General features: G+C 36.1%; 1 protein-coding gene across 2 annotated transcripts; it reads right to left on the reverse strand.

The window, feature by feature from the left end:
* Positions 1-458: 458 nt before the first annotated feature.
* OPRPN (opiorphin prepropeptide) lies at positions 459-13,354 on the reverse strand. 2 transcript variants are annotated; one of them, XM_017879201.1, is made up of 4 exons: positions 13,196-13,354; positions 11,656-11,721; positions 11,425-11,480; positions 459-1,277 (listed from the first exon to the last, which is right to left on the reverse strand). In XM_017879201.1, exons 2-4 carry the CDS (start codon positions 11,704-11,706, stop codon positions 1,001-1,003), a joined length of 384 nt encoding a protein of 127 aa, XP_017734690.1. In that variant the 5' UTR covers positions 11,707-11,721; positions 13,196-13,354; the 3' UTR covers positions 459-1,000. The 2 variants fall into 2 exon arrangements, with proteins under 2 accessions (XP_017734690.1, XP_017734680.1); XM_017879191.1 differs by lacking the exon at positions 11,425-11,480.
* Positions 13,355-17,185: the final 3,831 nt, after the last annotated feature.

Raw genomic sequence — 17,185 nt, forward strand, 5'->3', positions numbered from 1 at the left:
TTCCACCTGTTTCATCAGCAGAAGCCAACCAAAACCCCCAGGTAAGAAAACCCATATGTAAGAGTTTGTATGGTTATCCTCCCAGGATTGAGAACTAGGCAGAGAAGAGTGGACTGCAAATGAGGAGCAGTAGTCGCATCTTTGCACAGTGGGTCTTATTGGGTGGAATCTCCTTCATTGTCCCAACTCTTCTTCAGGCTCTGGGCTCCTTATTTGTTTGTTCCCTTTGCTTCATCAAATATAGGCCCATGACCAGCTCTACTGGGAGACCCTGAATGTCTCAATAGCCCTGTATTTTTTTTTTTTTTTTAAATCCTGCCCACTCTCTTTAAATACAGCTTTCATTAATTTTTTCCCATAAAGGGTCTCTGTTTCCTTCTGGGAACCTGTGTAATCAACTCTTGGTAGGTGATAAAATATAGGATAGAGTGATAGTCATAATGATAGCAATAGGTGCATATTACTGCTCGAATACTTTATTTATTTAGTGTGCTAGTTAGATCAGGGTTGGTTCCATCAAAATCATTGCAGTTTATTTCTTCTAAGATGTCAGAGCAGTTTGGAAAATATCATTTATTGCATCTTCAACTAAAAATGGCAAAGAGTTTTTGCCAAAAACTTTTAGAGGCTGTGCTGCTTAATGTAGTTTGGTTGGAAGTCGTAACTTGGACAGTGGCATTGAGCAATATGGTGTGAGGAGGGTTGGTGAGAATTTCAGTAGTATTTTCAGTAGGTGCTGTGGGGATTGCTGCTGATGTGGAGGTGGCAGGCTCTGGTGTTGAAGAGATAGGTACTGTTGAGGAGGTGACCGTCATTGTGGGTTTTGTGGAAGTGCTGGTGGTGGTTGTTTTGGTAGGGGGATTTGTGATGATTGTTGTATCTGTAGTGGTAATATTTATTTGGGGCTCAGGGTTAGAGATAGGAAGGTAAACAGCAAGGAAAAAAGGAATAGGAGGAAATGGGGGTTTTAATACCCTAATAGGTCCTACGTAGTAAGGTCTTAGTGGGAAATGTAGGTTTGGATAACCTTGAAAGAGTTGAGGTTGCCTAATAGGTTCCAATGGAAAGAGTTGAGATAGAATGACTGCTTGGCTAAATCGAGAAAAAGAAGATGGTGGAACTCGCCCTGGGACAAAGGGAAGAGAAAGTGGTGAATTAAGTCTTGAGCCATAGGGAGGTGGGGGACTTGGTGGAACCCATCTTGGCCTGTAGGGTGGAGGTGGTGGCAGCTGGCCAGGCAGATATGGTCTTCTGGGGAATCTTTGACTCTCACTGGGCTGTGGAGATAAAACAAAGGCAAAACAGTTTCTAAATTTGATCACTTAAAGTTCAAACATTAAGATACACTATGTATTAGTATGTATACTATGTATACATTAGGATATACTAAGCCATAAGTCATATATTTCACTGAGAAAATAAGTTAGAAAAAATAAGGAATAGAAAATTTCTTGTTTATTCTGGATGCCTGTACAATAAAAGAGAAGTAGAATTGTATTAAATCAGAAAAAACAAAAAAAGTGGTAAGCTTGCTATCTGACCTGTAGGTTTTAGGGAGGAACCAAATCACCTTGATCGTGTATAAGAAAAGACCACCTTTGAACGTAGTTTCAAGTGGAGGTAAATACCCAAGTTGACTATCTGGGAAAACTCTTTCTTACTTCATTCTAAGAATTCAGTGAGATTCCAGACTCTGAACTGTTAATTATATAACTATTATATGCAACACTTCTTTCTAGGGACAAAGAAAAACAGATTTAAGACACTGCTTATGTGAGTCTGAAATCCAGTGGAAGATATAACCCTCAAACGACAATACGAGGCAATACAACAAAAAGCCTATGGAGCCAGTATAGTATGTTGGTTAAAATGAAGACACTGGAGTCTGATTGCTAGAGCCTCCTAGAACCAGTCTTTCCACTGTTGGATGCTAGCTGGGTGACTTGCTTATGGTTATCTCTGCCTGTTTCCTCACTCCTCAACTGGTTCTAGAAATAGTTCTTAGCCATTTATAGTGGTAGATAGGATTATATATAATCTATGAAAAGTGCTTAGACATAGTAAGGTAGAGTAAGGTCTAAATATAATTTTGAGTTATTTTGTACTCTATTAATAACAAACACAGCTTGTAGATGGTAGCAATTCAAGAAATAATTGATTAATACTGTAAACAATTCTAGCGATTTAGAGGAAAATTTTAATTTTTATCAAAGAGAGAGGACCAATTGCCATGTAGAGAAGATAGCATTTGAAATGAGGATAAAATAAGAGTAGAAATGAGGAGGAAGAAGCCGAATTAGAATAATATCATAAGCAAATGAACAAGGTCAAGAAAATATAGGTTCTATTCTAGCAACCATCAGAAGATCAGTTTGCCTGAAACAAAAGCTTTAGGAAGGTGCAAGACTCTAGTCATTCTCCTACAACATTCAACTCCTTCCTGTGTCTCTGCCATACTGCCTTTAGAAACATCAAACTTTTGGATCAACTCTATGCAAACTACCTTCCCTAGTACTACTTCCATGGTGATGAACATTGCTGGATGGATGTCACAATCTCTAATGGTAGCAACACTGGAGAACTATAGTGTCTGTGTTTGGTGCATCAGAACTGCTAAATCATTTCCTCCCATTTTCCCCAAAAGGCTATCTTCTGAGCATCGATACCTCACTTCTACTTTTCTTGCTCCCCCCTACACCCATCAGAAGATGATCTTGCCTTCTATTTTACATAATTTAGGCCACCACACGTGAGAACTTCTTCACTTTGCTGCCCTACACCTATAAAACTCACAAATATCTTGCTGTTCTCTCTTCCTGTTTAAGACCAGTCTCTTTACCTGTGTTTTATATCTACATCTTCTCCATCCCTAGGGTCTTTCTTCTCTTTTATTCTTGTAAAATAAACCTCTTTCTAATCCCTGTCTGTATTCTTTCAGCCTATAATATTGATTGATATCTCATGTATTAAAAAATCTCATTCTTAACCTAGGGTACACCTGAAGCTTTCTTTACTAGCTTATCTCTCTCCATTCCTAGCCAGATAGTGAGGAAAGCTGGTTTAGATTTTCTGTTTCCACTTCTCAGTTTCCCTTTTATCCTGGTTACTGTCCCCATCACACAACTGAATGTCTTACAAACATCAGTGATGACTCAAAAATTCCAAGTCATTTCAGAGGGAGCCATAGTAATGTCTTGGTCACACGATCAGTTCCTCTTGTATCTACATTTGCCTCTTATATGTACATCTACAGGTCTTAGTTACCACCTTTTATTCTTGTAACATAAGCACATTTATTTGGGTTCTTTCTGGACTATTGATCCATGGACTTCCAAACCACAGGCTATCCAGGATCTTAGGCCTTATGGCCAGAAGAAGAAAAATAAGCCAGGTTTATAAAATTCTCTTTCTCTTTGTAACTTGAACTAGGAAATATTGAGATATGCTAATTAGAAGTAGGAACTAAAATGTGAATATTGTGAGATAAAAGGAGCCAGACAGAGGTTGGAGCATTAATAAGGGCCACGTGCAAACTAAGCTATAAGGACACAGGGACTCTGAGTAAAGAGAGCACATCTGAGGGAGGAACAGTACAGACAGAAGCAGGGATGCCATGAGAAGCAGAGACCAGTTTTTAGGGCTGCCTGCTTTTGCTGTGCCAGTCCTACTTTATATTTATTCTTGCATTGACTTCCTTATTTAAGGAAGGAAGAAAATATTTACTGAGAACTTGGCCGGGCATGTTTCCTTCCTTTAAGGAAAAAGGAGTTAATGCAAGAATAAATATAAATTAGAACTAGCACAGCAAACTAAGGCAGCCCTAAAAATGCACGAATAAATATTGTGAGTGGAACCCTCTTCTTTGCAACCAAACACGAAAGCCTGTACCACCATCCAATCTCATCTTTTGCCATTTCTTTCTCCTCACTCTGGCCATGTAGAACTAGTACTAGTTCTTTTAACATAATGAGCTCTTTCTGGTAGTTCCTGTGCCTTCATAAAAGCAATTCCTCTAGCTGAGAATGTTTCACTCCTGCCCTAATTTCCATTCACTTGGCAATCTCTTCCTTCAAAACGTTTAAGTGGCTTCACTCCCCTCCCCCAATACTTTGATATGAAAATTAAAAGAATTGTACAGAAAATACCTTTATACAATATAAAATCAGCCAAAATTTTACTTTTGTAAAGCTCTTATTGGAGACAAAAGCAAACTTCATCACTTTCTTTCTTTCTTTTTTCTTTTTTTTTTTTTTTTTTTTTTTTTTTTTTTGAGACGGAGTCTCGCTCTGTCGCCCAGGCTGGAGTGCAGTGGCCAGATCTCAGCTCACTGCAAGCTCCGCCTCCCGGGTTTACGCCATTCTCCTGTCTCAGCCTCCCGAGTAGCTGGGACTACAGGCGCCCGCCACCTCGCCCGGCCAGTTTTTTGTATTTTTTAGTAGAGACGGGGTTTCACCCTGTTAGCCAGGATGGTCTTGATCCCCTGACCTCGTGATCCGCCCTTCTCGGCCTCCCAAAGTGCTGGGATTACAGGCTTGAGCCACCGTGCACAGCCCATCACTTTCTTTCAACAGTGATAGTAATTATTTGTTTTGATATTTTTCTCCACTTTTAGGCCATGTGCTATTTTACTGCTGTTGAAGGAGTAAGTTGTATCTTCTTTAGCTTTTGTGTCTTTAGTATCTTAGTCAGTGCTTGGCATCTTTGTGAATAATAAAGGGTATGAGGAATTGGAGGTAAGCTAGGTGTCTTTATTCTTTTTGTTGCTTCAGCACTTCTATTATAATACTTATAGTTACTTATAATATTGTATAGTGTAGTAATTATTAACTTCTTCAAACAATGTCTCTGTATTATTTATCATTTTGTCTCCAGTTTCTGGCACCTTGGAGGTTCTCAGTACATTTTTTTTTTTTTAAACTGGGTCTTGCTCTGCTACCCAGGCTGGAGTGCAGTGGTGTGATCTCAGCTCACTTCAACTTCTGCCCCCTAGGCTCAGGTAATCCTCCCACCTCAGCCTCCAAAGTGCTGTGACCATGGGAGTGTGTCACCATATCCAGCTATTTTGTTTTGTATTTTCTGTGGATATGGGGCCTCACTATGTTGCCCAGGCTGGTCTCGAGCTCTCGAGCTTAAGCAATCCACCTGCCTTGGCCTCCCAAAAGTGCTGGGGTTAAAGGTGTGAGCCACTATGCCTGGCCAGGTTCTTAGTAGATATTTTTGAATAAATGAATGTGGACTCAAATGAAACTGAGATATTAAGTCATGACTGCTAACATTAATGAAGACATAAGTGCCAAGAGGAAATAAATTAATTGTTTTAATCCTTTTGAGTTTGAAAAGTCATGGAAGTTTGTAGATGCAGATTGAAATATCAGAGCTGGAGAAATTGATTTGGAAAGCACTGTTGGGTCAAAGCAATAAGTAAGAAAGTAATGAAGAAATGGCTGAAGACAGAAACTTGGACATCAATAAGAGAAAGCTGAGCAGCTAGTGAAGGAAAATCAGAGACAGGAGGAAACCCAGATGGTACAGTGCCATGGAAATTAAGTTCAAAGTGAGCTTTGATGAGCTGCTCTCTGGACCCTAAGCAGAGGTGGGGAGAAATCATGTGAAAAATTACACCTTACAGCAAATAGCTGACCCCTGACCTCCATTCTTATTATTTTTATCTTTTCCTATTCTCAACACAATTTTTTCACTAGCTAGTTTCCCTCGTCCACTGGCCAATGGTGGTGAACTTTATAACCCTAGGCAAATGATGAAAATGCCTTCTTAAGGAGTCTACATTTGGGGCCGATTACCTCCACAAATGATAAGCTTATTTGAAACAGAATACAGAGCTGGCTATTTTGAGTTTCATTTTTCTTATTTGTTAAGGGAGGATAATAATAATAATTGTCACACTGGATTTCTGGAGAGATTAAACAGCGTACTTTTGTAATATACTTCTTGGCATATGTTAAACACTCCGTAAGTGGAAGTGGTAACTTTAATATTATTATTATGCAGCCCACCTATATTTAAATTTGATTGTATTCTCTCTGTAGTTTTAACATTTGATGGTTTTAAATAATCAAAAATGATTTAATAATGTGTGAGTTCCATGAGGGCAGATATTTTTAAATTTATTATTTATTTGTCAAACATTTAAGGAGCTTAGATGCAATTTTGTTATATAGATACATTGGAGTTAAGGCGCGGGGAGGTCGAAGCAGGGTCTTGTAGGTAGGGGTAAGGACTTTGTACCCCTGACTTCTGAGTGTTATGGAAAACCGTTAGAAGGTTTTGAACAAAGGAATGATATGGCAATATTTACTTTGGAAAAGCATCTTTCTGGTTGTTGTGTGGAGAATAAACTACAGGGACAATGGTGAAAGCAGGGAGATCAGTTATTGTTGCAACAGGTAGGAAGTGATCATTGCTTGGCCTAGAATGGTAGCAGGAGGGTGGTGAGAAAGGGTAAGATTTAGATGATGGTTTGAAGGCAGAGTGGGCAATATTTGCTGAAGGAGTGGATCTGGGAAGTGATACAGTCAAAGATGATTTCAAGTTTTTTTTTGACTTGAGCAACTGGATTTGTGCTAATAGATGGACAAAGGGTAAGAGGATGGTGTCCTGGGACACTGACATTTAGAGATCAGGAAGAGGAGATGTGTCTGGAGAAGGAGACCAACAAGGAGTCGTCATTGAAGTAGGAGAAAAATCAGGAGAGTGGAGTTGAGGAAAAAGAAAAAACTCCCTTTAAGTAGGAAACTGATCATGTCAAATACAATTTAGACATAATTATCGTGGAGACTGAAAACTGATCCTTACACATGGTCATTTGGAGTACAATTTGACAAATGTGGTTTCATCGAAATGATGTGAGCAAAGTCTGCTTGGAGTTGGCTTAGGACAGAACAGGAGAGAAAGTGAAGATGTGCAGAGGCAAACTTTTCAAATGGACCATGGTGGGAGTCATAAGATCAGTGGAGAATGAAAACAAACATATAGATGATATTACCTCATATTTATGTGCTGGTAGGAACAATCAATAGAGAGAAGGAAAAATTGCTGATGTAGGATGTTTAGATTTAGAGTAGATATTTGCAGGATAATTGGAGGAATCTCCTTGCATAGGGAAGAGGATGGGATCTACTGTACAAGTTGAGGGGTTGGTCTTAATATACACTGGGGTGATTTTAGTTCATCCCAGAAAATAGAATAAAAGGCAGAAGACAGGCAAATAGATCAAGGCAAGTTAAAATTTTGTTTCTCCATTCACAAGTTATGTGAATTTGGGTAAGTTATGTAACCTCTCGTTACTTTCCTTATCTTTAAAAGAGAGAAAGTAACAGTATCTTCCACATGATGTTCTTTAGAAAAAATAATTAAAATGACAAATAATTTAGCATAGTATTTTTGCATGCACACAGTTTCAATGAAACATAAATATTTTTTGAAAACTCATGAATAATGTTGGGTTAATTTTATGATTATTTTGTAAATGAAGTATCAGGTTTTTACATGCCATTTTGCCTTGTTCACTGTCTCTGTAGACTGGGAGTTAGCAAACTAAGGCTGTGGGCCAAATGTAGTTTGCCTGTTTTGGTAAATAAAGTTTTACTGGAACATAGCCATGCCCATTCGTTTATTGTAGCTGCTTTCAAGCTACCTCAGCCAAGTTGACCACTTATTACAGGCCCTCAGAAGCCTACAGTATTTCTTATCTGGCCCTTTTCAGAAAAAGTTTGTCAGTTCCTGCTCTGGCTATTGTTACCAATCTGTCCCGTATCCTCTGACAGTCATATACTCCTTGAAGTTAGAGGTCATGTTTATCAGTGTTTGTAGCCTTCTTACACTATAGGTGACATTAAGTAAATATTTATGGATGCCATTCAGATATTTTAGAAGTTTCATTTTTTTCCTCCAAATCATTGTGGATGATGGAAAGTAAGTGTGTGGGAAGAGACGGCATCTTTCTGAGGTCTTGTACTGACTTCATGTACTAAAGTGTTGCATGTCACTCAGAGTAAAACTAAGGCTCTGCAATAGCTCATGAGACCTGATGCAGCCTCGCCCTCCTCTAACTCTCTAGTTTCACCTCCTGCTCCTAATACTTCCCACCTCACTCTCTACCAGCCATGCTAGCCTCCTTATTCTTCACACTAGGCAAGTGTACCCTACCCTACTCCAGACTTTGGAACTTCCTGTTTCCTCTGCTTGCATGGTTGGCTTTTTCACCTCTTTCAGGTCTTTAATCAAATGCCATTTTCCACTGGGCAACCCCATCTAAAATCATATCCTTGTTCTACCCCCTACTAAAATTCCTTCTTCCCAAATTTTCTGCATCACATAGTCAGTTATTTTGTTTATGGCTTGTCTTCCCCAAGTAGAAATATAAGCTCCATGAGGTTAGAAACTTTTTGTCTGTTTTGTTCACTGCTGTTTACCCAGCATCTAGAATAGTGCCTGGTAAATAATAAGTGCTCAATTAGTATTTTGGGTTGAATAAATTACCTGTATTTGGTGATAAGCAGAAATTTCTTTCACTTGGTTTCAGAATGCCATTTCCTTCCTTGCACATGGCAAGGAGCATAAGGCTTTCCCATGACAACATTTGAGCATTTATACAAACCCATAAGAAGTCCTCAGCCTTTCTCTGTGATTTCTCAGTTGACCAGGGCCTTGCTACTCAAAATGTTATTTGCTGACCAGCAGGTCAGCATCAGTATCACCTGGGAGCTTGTTAGAAATGTAGACTCATGGGGCTCAGGCAGACCTACTGGATCAGAGTCTGCAGTTCTACAAAATCCCTAGATGATTTGTGTCCCTGATAGAATTTCTAGAGTTTGTAGAGTTTTGAGAACTACTGGCTGTCTTCGGCTATTTGATATCTGCTTATCATTGGTTTAGTTCAGGCTAAAGGTTTTGCTTCGCTTTTGGTAATTATTTGATCATAGCTCTTTCTGTAAAGTATTTTATTTATTTTCCCTTTTTAAGCTTATTTTACTTTTTCCTTTTTTAAAAATTCCATTTCCTATCCTTACAGATTAGAAACTGCCAGACTGACAGCTTAACCAGAGCAGTTTAGTGGAGAGATTGTGCTGCAAACAAAGGCTTCTCTATGTTAGGGATGGCAGGTATTGGCAAAAATACTGTCCTTATTCATCTTGTGAGCATGGCAGATGTCCTTGTCAATCAAGAGATAAGTTACTTTTGAACTTACACTTGACCTATTATCCATCCCTGTGTCAGACTTCATATAGCCTATCCAATGGCACAAATGAACAGGTGTGACTCTGAAACCTGGTTGTTATTACTTGGCGTCAACTACACAAAGGTCCACACACTCGTTGTGTCATTCCCCTAATACTTATTGAGGATTTATCTCATGTTCAGCTCTGTGCTATGTAAAGGAGCATCCCAAATAGTCCATGGGTTTTTGTGAGGTTTGGGAGTAAAACTGTGCTCCAGAGTACATTGTAAATATATAAATACGAACTGTTATTTTTAATTTAAATTCTGGATAGTCCCTATCTCAAAAGAGATAATCTCTGATATATTGAAAGTTTTAGATGCTAAGTACAATAAAGTTTCTTTATTTAGACTAACGCCTAAGACTGTTGTTAAGATTTACCAGCTTTTCATGATACAATGAATACAGCAAGAAATTTTTGCTAGAGTGACATTAAAATGATGTCTTGTGGTTCTTGTTTTCTTATATCCAATAGTATTTAATTCTAACATGAGAGCATTTATGTATTAAACTCATTTTTTTTAGGACATGGAATCCTCTGCTTCTTATATAAATGGGATTCTATACTCTTTCAAAGTAGAAAAGAATTTAAGTTGCATTTGTCTTGCAATTCAGGCTTCTGGAATAAAAATATGCCATTAATTCATATGAATCCTCAAAATGGATGCTTTATGTAGAGTTCCTCAGAAGTTGTCTATCCTCAGTATGAAACAGAAGGCTGTAGGTAGAGAAACAAAGACAGCATTTCCTCTATTTTTGTCTCTGAAAAGTATTCTAGTCAACAACCTCTATTTCATTTCCCCCAACTTTCTCAAGTTTACTTGATCATGGATCTTTCTTTACCTTCTAATTTATTGTATAAAGTCTGAATTAGTGTTTATTAATGTTAGCAGAGAAGTCATATTTGTCATATTTGGGGAATTCTACCAAAAACGTGGTATTCCAGAGTAATAAATTTGATAATAATTGTAATTATTGACTTACATTTTTTCATATGATGGATTGATTTAAGTTGAATTTACCTTGAAAGCTCTCTTTATATATTTCATGCAATTATAACATAATAGCTTGAGAAGTAAATTTCAAGAAAATTTACTCAAGGGGTCTCAGACTTCAGCATGAGTAAGAGTATCCTAGAATGCAGGTTTCCAGGCCCCAAGATCAGCTATTCTTTTTTTCTCAGGTCTGGGATAAGGTCTGGAAATGTTCATTCTTAATAAGTAGATCAGGTGTTTCTGATATAGGTATCTCATGGAGTATAAAATTCTTTTATTTCAACCTCAGAAATATAATTTTTATACAAATGTTATTACATATCACTATATGCTTCAGAACAATACAAATGTCATTAAATATCACTAAAGAGATTTATACAAATGTCATTAAATATCAAAAAATGTTTCAGAACAATAATGCTACTTTATTTGTGTCATTGCTAGGGTCTATTGATATTTATTTATTCACTAGTTTCTCTTAGGTAGGTACTATACTAGGAAAAGAAGACCTAATCTGTGAAGATCCCAATTTGGAATTCGACTTTGGTATTTCTGTGTCAACCACCACTAGGCCCAACACACAGTGGATTATCAGTAATTACTAAGAAATGAGACAAATAGGGCTCTTTCTCTCCTCTCAAGCCCACCCAACCCCAGCATATGCTAGGGAAATTTGCCTTACTCTGAAATTCATATTATGCTGTGATGTTTTTGGCTGTGGCACTTATCACTAGTTATTTTGCATTATGTATTTTTGGATCTCCTATAGAGCTTTAACAAATGCTTTTCAAACGTTTGAATTAGGGTAAGTGCTTCTTGAGTGAATGATTTCTTTTTCTGTTTTTATTTTTTTTTCCCAAGTGAGTAGCACTTTAATTTCCAGTCAGTTAAAGGAATATTTTAGTCATAACAAATATATTTTCAGGCATCAGAAAGGCTTTCTATTTTAATTTTTACAAATATTTTCAATAAAAAACTATTGTACAATCAGCAATCCTTGCATTGATATATCATGTTGTCTTTTTAGAAAATTTGTCATGAAGCTCCAACTGTATACTTTCTTATTTCCTACAGCTTTAAAACATTTAGTAAGCTTATATTATATTTTCTGACAATTTGATGGTAGTCCTTTTGAAAAGAAATAAAAGGAACAGATGTTTCTAAATAAGAGCTAGCTCTCCTAGATACAACCTGCCCTGTGTCCTCTTTCTGCAGTCCACTGTCCCTTTACGCTTAGCAACCAATGACTAGATGGTTACTCATAAATGAGAAAGGAAAAGGAAAGTAAGAACAAGTTCATAATGATCCACAGCTTGACACTCTATTTTTATATACAGGACAAAATTGTTGGTATCAAAACTTTCTTTGAAGTCATGATTAACAAGAAGTATGACAAGTAAATTTAGAATTGAGGGAACTTACTGTAAAACATGAAATAAGAGCCAACAGGCCCAAGAGGAAATTTAATTTCATTCTTTAAAGTTGCTCCTAAAAACAGACCAAAGATTATCCACAGTTAGCCAAATCAATCAACAGTGTTTTTCAGAATAAAAAATTTAAAAGCATTTTAATGCTTGTTATGTAAAATGATGAAGAAAGACCAACATAACCTTTGAAGACGTGCTAGATATTTTGGGGAAAGGAAGCAGCATAGATGCACAGCAATACTGTCATGTTTGTGGTTTTTAAAAATAAAAAATGGCACTACTTTATTTTATGAAAGGTAATTTTCAGATAATGATTGAAAGTACGTTTTAAAATTAAAGCATTTTTGGAAATTCCTTGTTGCCTTTAGTGGTGACTACCTTGGAACATAACTAATTAGGGTATACTTTTAGCGCGTTTACTTAAAATTAATCAAAACTTACAGATTTCTATAGATTTGTGACCTAAATATTGTCAATATGACAGGACTGTTGTAAAAAACAACTTCTTAATGCAATTATTGTGTTATTACTATTAGATCTGTCTGAAGCAAAAGAAATTGTGTAATGTGTATTTTTCCTTTAACATCACTCTACTGAAGTATAATTACTTTCATATGATTTTTAACAAGTTATTCCAAAAGTCAATTATTGTCTATCAGTGTGTGAATTAGAAAAAAGAGGTTTTTGTCCTAATTTGTTTATAATTTTCAACAATATTTAGTAAGCACATGGCACTCTGGGTTCTGGGAAGGCAAAATTCAAGCACATAGGCTGACAGATTGTTCTGGGGTCCATGTGGTATCTGTCATTTGCATTAGCCTTGAAAGTAACATAAGACAGATTGATAGGTCCTATAGTTGTATGTGCATGTGTCTACCCCCTTAAAATAGCTTTTTTTCTAATATATTTTCATATTAGAAAGCAGTTTAGCAGTACATAAGAAACATAACTTAAACAAGAACAGAAATGCAAATCTATCTTATACACCTTTTGAAGACTCTTCTACTCAGGATTGATTTTAGAGACCATAAAATATAGCAGTGGAAAAGTCAATAGATTGTGAAATTGGATGTAAATTGTGCAACTNGTCCTATAGTTGTATGTGCATGTGTCTACCCCCTTAAAATAGCTTTTTTTCTAATATATTTTCATATTAGAAAGCAGTTTAGCAGTACATAAGAAACATAACTTAAACAAGAACAGAAATGCAAATCTATCTTATACACCTTTTGAAGACTCTTCTACTCAGGATTGATTTTAGAGACCATAAAATATAGCAGTGGAAAAAGTCAATAGATTGTGAAATTGGATGTAAATTGTGCAACTAATCAATGTGAATGTTCTTGACACTTTTTCAGAAATTTTAAGGAATTTTACCACTGACAATGATTTTTTTTTTTTTTAAAACACATCTGAGATTTTTAGGTAACATGACTATTTCCATCAAAAGTCATGAGGGTGATATTCTTGAGAATATGAACAAAAGCTAGAATTCCAAAGTGAAAATTCTTACATTCATATTTCTATATACCTACCTTGGTAGAAGATTCTTCTTTGGAACAAATTACTGCTTAATCTTACTCTTGCCAGATACTCAATTTAGGTAGCCACAATTTAAAAGTCCAAGAAGAGAAGGAACTTTGATGGAAAAGCCTTTCTTCTTAAATACCTCTGTCTTGATTTTTATTGGAATTAAGAGAAAGGTTGAGAGAGGGTAAAGTTCTGTATTGATATTCTTTACTGAAACAAAGAAATGATAGTTGCAGTTGCCAGTTTGGCAGCTTCATCTGCAGAACTGTGATCCAATCACTGTTCTAGCAGGCCCTGGGGCAGCACACAGAATGCTGGAGTACAGTGGTTTTCAAACTTGACTGCACATCACAACTATCTGGGGAGCTTTAAAAAAAATTCCAGTTCTCAGACCTTACCCCAGAACAATTTATCAAAAGTTATGGGGCAGGAAGACAGGCAAAATAATTTAATTTTGTTTAAAAAATTTTATTAATTTTATTTATGTTTTTTTTTCCTTCCAAATTTTATTTTAGGTTCGGGGTATCTGTGTAGGCTTGTTACATGAGCAATTTGTGTGTTGCTGGGGTTAGTTGTACAAATTATTTCATCACCCAGGTAGTGAGCACAGTACTCAATAGGTAGGTTTTTGATCCTCACCCTCCTCCCGCTCTACACCATCAAGTAGGCCCTGGTGTCTATTGTTTGCCTTCTGTGTGTTCCTGTGTACTCAATGTTTAGCTCTCATTTATAAATTAGAACTTGCAGTATTTGGTTTTCTGTCCTTGAATTCGTTTGCTTAGGATAATGGCTTCCACCTGCATGCATGTTGCTGCAAAGGAACACAAGAATTAAAAAACTCCCCAAGTTATTGCAAAGTGAAGCTTTGTTTGGGAACCACTGCTGTTAAATGCTATAGATACTGAAGTTTTAATGTGTCTATATATGTATCAGAACTGACATATATATATGTGTATGTGTATATATATATATATAAATAAAGAGTTGGTTTATTTGAGAAGAAGCTTATCTGGGAAGAAGGAATTTAAAGAATGCAAAAGTAGGCAGTTGAAATAAATTCTTTGTCTTAATTTTGAAAATAACAGGAGATATCTAGTGGTAGGAGATAATTAGGAAATAGAATCCTTCTAGTTTCTTATTTTCAATTTCATATTTCTTTCCCAAATGTATAGTTTTATTTAAAGATATTGTACACATGCATTTGAGCTACTTAAAATGTCAAATAGATAGAAATTACTTAATACATTTTTCTGAAGTTAGTAATGAATATCTGGACTGCTTAACAGATAATAAATTCTCCAATATATGTTGCATTCTGTAAGTATGTGGTGTTATCCCATTATCTAAGCCAGATGGATAAATACAATGTACACTAGTCTACCAAAGATGGGAGGTATGGGAACATTACACAATCTATTTTACATTTATGGCAAAAGGATGTAGTAAATTACACAATTTTATGTATAAGATGAAGGCAGGTACTGAGAAATTTAGTCATATGTAATAAAATCTATTCAGTTGAGAGGAAATTACCATATGCTAGAAGACGTTATGCTTTATTTTCTAATAGCCATAATTTGTTGAATCCTTACCATGTCCTAGACTATGTGCTAATCACTTTATATAGATTAGCTCTCATGCTCACAACAACCCCTTGCAATGTATGTTATTATTATATTACTGATTAGATAAGAAATTAGAGAGGAGTCACATAACTTGCTCAAATTCACTAAAATAGTCGAGATAGGAATTGACCTTAAATTTGCCATATTTGAGAGCTTGATTTTTCCCCCTAATTATGCTACTTTGTCTCTCAAATCCAATTATTTGAACCACTGAAGTAATTAATATATTTTTAATAGTAGCAGTCATTGACGCTTGAATGTAACTCATCAGTAATACATGAAATCTATTTAGGGAGTAGTAAACCGAAGTTAGAGGATGGATAGAGCAGAACAGAAGTAAATATCAGATTGCATTATATATAGGTACTTTTCAGGATATATTATATGGTTATACATGTGGATGTACTAGGTTATTATGTAAAATATATGTTTTCTGTCAGCTGCAGTCAATAAAATGTAAGAGTCTTTCGTTATAGGGTAGTTTAGTGATTGTGTGTAGCATTCAAGTCAGATAGCCTAAGTTGAAATGTCACCTCTCCTTCTATTAGCTGTGTTTTATATGATCAGCTATTTAATCCAATTATGCCTCAACACTGTCATTTACAAAATAAGATAGTAATACTTCTACTTCTTGATATTGTTCTGAGGATTAAATAAATAGGAGATAGAAAATTGTGACCCATGTTATTAGTAAGTGTTAGCTTTTCAGTGGGAATGTCTTTCTTCCATCATGCGATTTTTAAAATATTCTGGGTGTGATGAATCTCTAGTAAAGGGGTAAAACACATTCAAATTTAAAAGGTGACTTAAAAGCTTTTGGTAGTGAATGGGGAATTAATTTTGAATTGAACTTAAACTACCTAGTTTTCTTTGCCTCTGTCTTTGTCAATGACAAGTTGACAAGTAGAACTCTTGTCTCATTTGTTAGTATGCTGATTATAGACGGTTTTGTTTCTGTACCCTTCTGTGACTCAGGAAATCCTTTAAGTTAATATCTAATACTTCCTGAATTGTTACCTTCTCTAGTCACATGCTCATTTTGTGAAAAAGATGAACAACTTCTTTTTCTGCTTAGTGTTGTAAATTGTTTTGATGCCCAGTATATTTTCAGCCAAGTGTTTTAAGAACAAGATGTGATTTGTTGTTGTAATGAATCACTGGATATGAAGGACTTAAGAATGAACATTATCAAAATTAAAATAATTTCTGCATGACTCATAGTCAACAAAGGATTAGTTTCCAAAGCAGGTGGAAGCACATTTCTTTTCAAAATAAAAACTGTTATTCAAGAGAAATTTTAATTAACACCTGGCTTTAAAAGATCTTGACTAGATATTTTCTAGAACAATACTTAAAGCAACAATTGACTTTTGTTAAGAAAATTCAAGTTCCTGGTGTAGTGTCACTGCTGTTGGTGAATAAAATTACTTATCATGACACGTTTCTGATCAAGAAACTGTTTTCATAGCAAAATAATGTGATTATGAGCTCATGCATATGAAGTTCATTCTTCTTACCACATAGCCCATCACAGAGAATTATCTAGTCTAATAAAACAGTACAATGGCCTACTGAAGACTTTATGATACCAGTTGAGAGTATATACCCTCTAAGAATAGGTTTATTTTATAGGATGCAGTACATGCTTTCCATCAGTGACCAACATATGCATCCAGCTTTCCCAGGGCCAGAATTCATGGGAACAGAAATTAAGGCTCCTCTTATTATTACAACGAATAGCCCACTCATAGAATCTTTGCTGTCTGTCTTTGTAACTTTGAGTTATGCTAGTTTGGAGGTCTTGGCTCATAAGGGAGGAATTAGGACATTTAGATTTCCTCATGTCACTGAACAAAAATAAGTTAGTGTTACTCTACTGGTTAGCAGGATTGTTCCTGATTACCAAGGGGGAAATTGGGTTGCTGCTAAAAAAGAGGAACACAGAGGGCTGTCAGGATTTCAGGAGATTCTCTGCAGCACTATTTAGTATATTCATGTCCAAAGGTGAAAATTAAGGGGAAACTACTACAACCAAGAAAATGTATGACCACTGAGGATTCAAATACTTCAGGAATGAAGGTTTGAGTCAAGCCTTTAGGGAAGGAAACTTGGTCAGTGTTGAACTCTGTTGTTTTCCCAACATGTACAAAGGCAGCCTCATTAAATCCTCTCAGAGATTCCAGGACCAGCCTTCCAACATTCCTCCCTACTGGACTAGGTCTTAGACAAAAAGGACCGTTCCTGTACACATAGAGAGACCAGCACAAGCCAAGAAGTTCTACTTTTTCATAGGTTTGCTTTTCATACTGTGTGACCTCTCTTGCAAGCTTCTAAATTTCAATAATTTCAAACATTACCCTTCTTTCCTCA

Source organism: Rhinopithecus bieti, unplaced genomic scaffold (assembly GCF_001698545.2).
Source record: "Rhinopithecus bieti isolate Rb0 unplaced genomic scaffold, ASM169854v2 scaffold_905, whole genome shotgun sequence".
NCBI classification, from domain to species: Eukaryota; Metazoa; Chordata; class Mammalia; order Primates; family Cercopithecidae; genus Rhinopithecus; species Rhinopithecus bieti.

What these genes read in the sequence shown, in the direction of transcription:
- OPRPN (XM_017879191.1), bottom strand. Translation starts at nt 11,706, where the DNA reads ATGAAATTAAATTTCCTCTTGGGCCTGTTGGCTCTTATTTCATGTTTT. An exon ending in CTCTTATTTCATGTTTTACA is followed by an intron (nt 1,278 to 11,655) that starts GTAAGTTCCCTC and finishes TTATCTCCACAG; the next exon opens with CCCAGTGAGAGTCAAAGATT.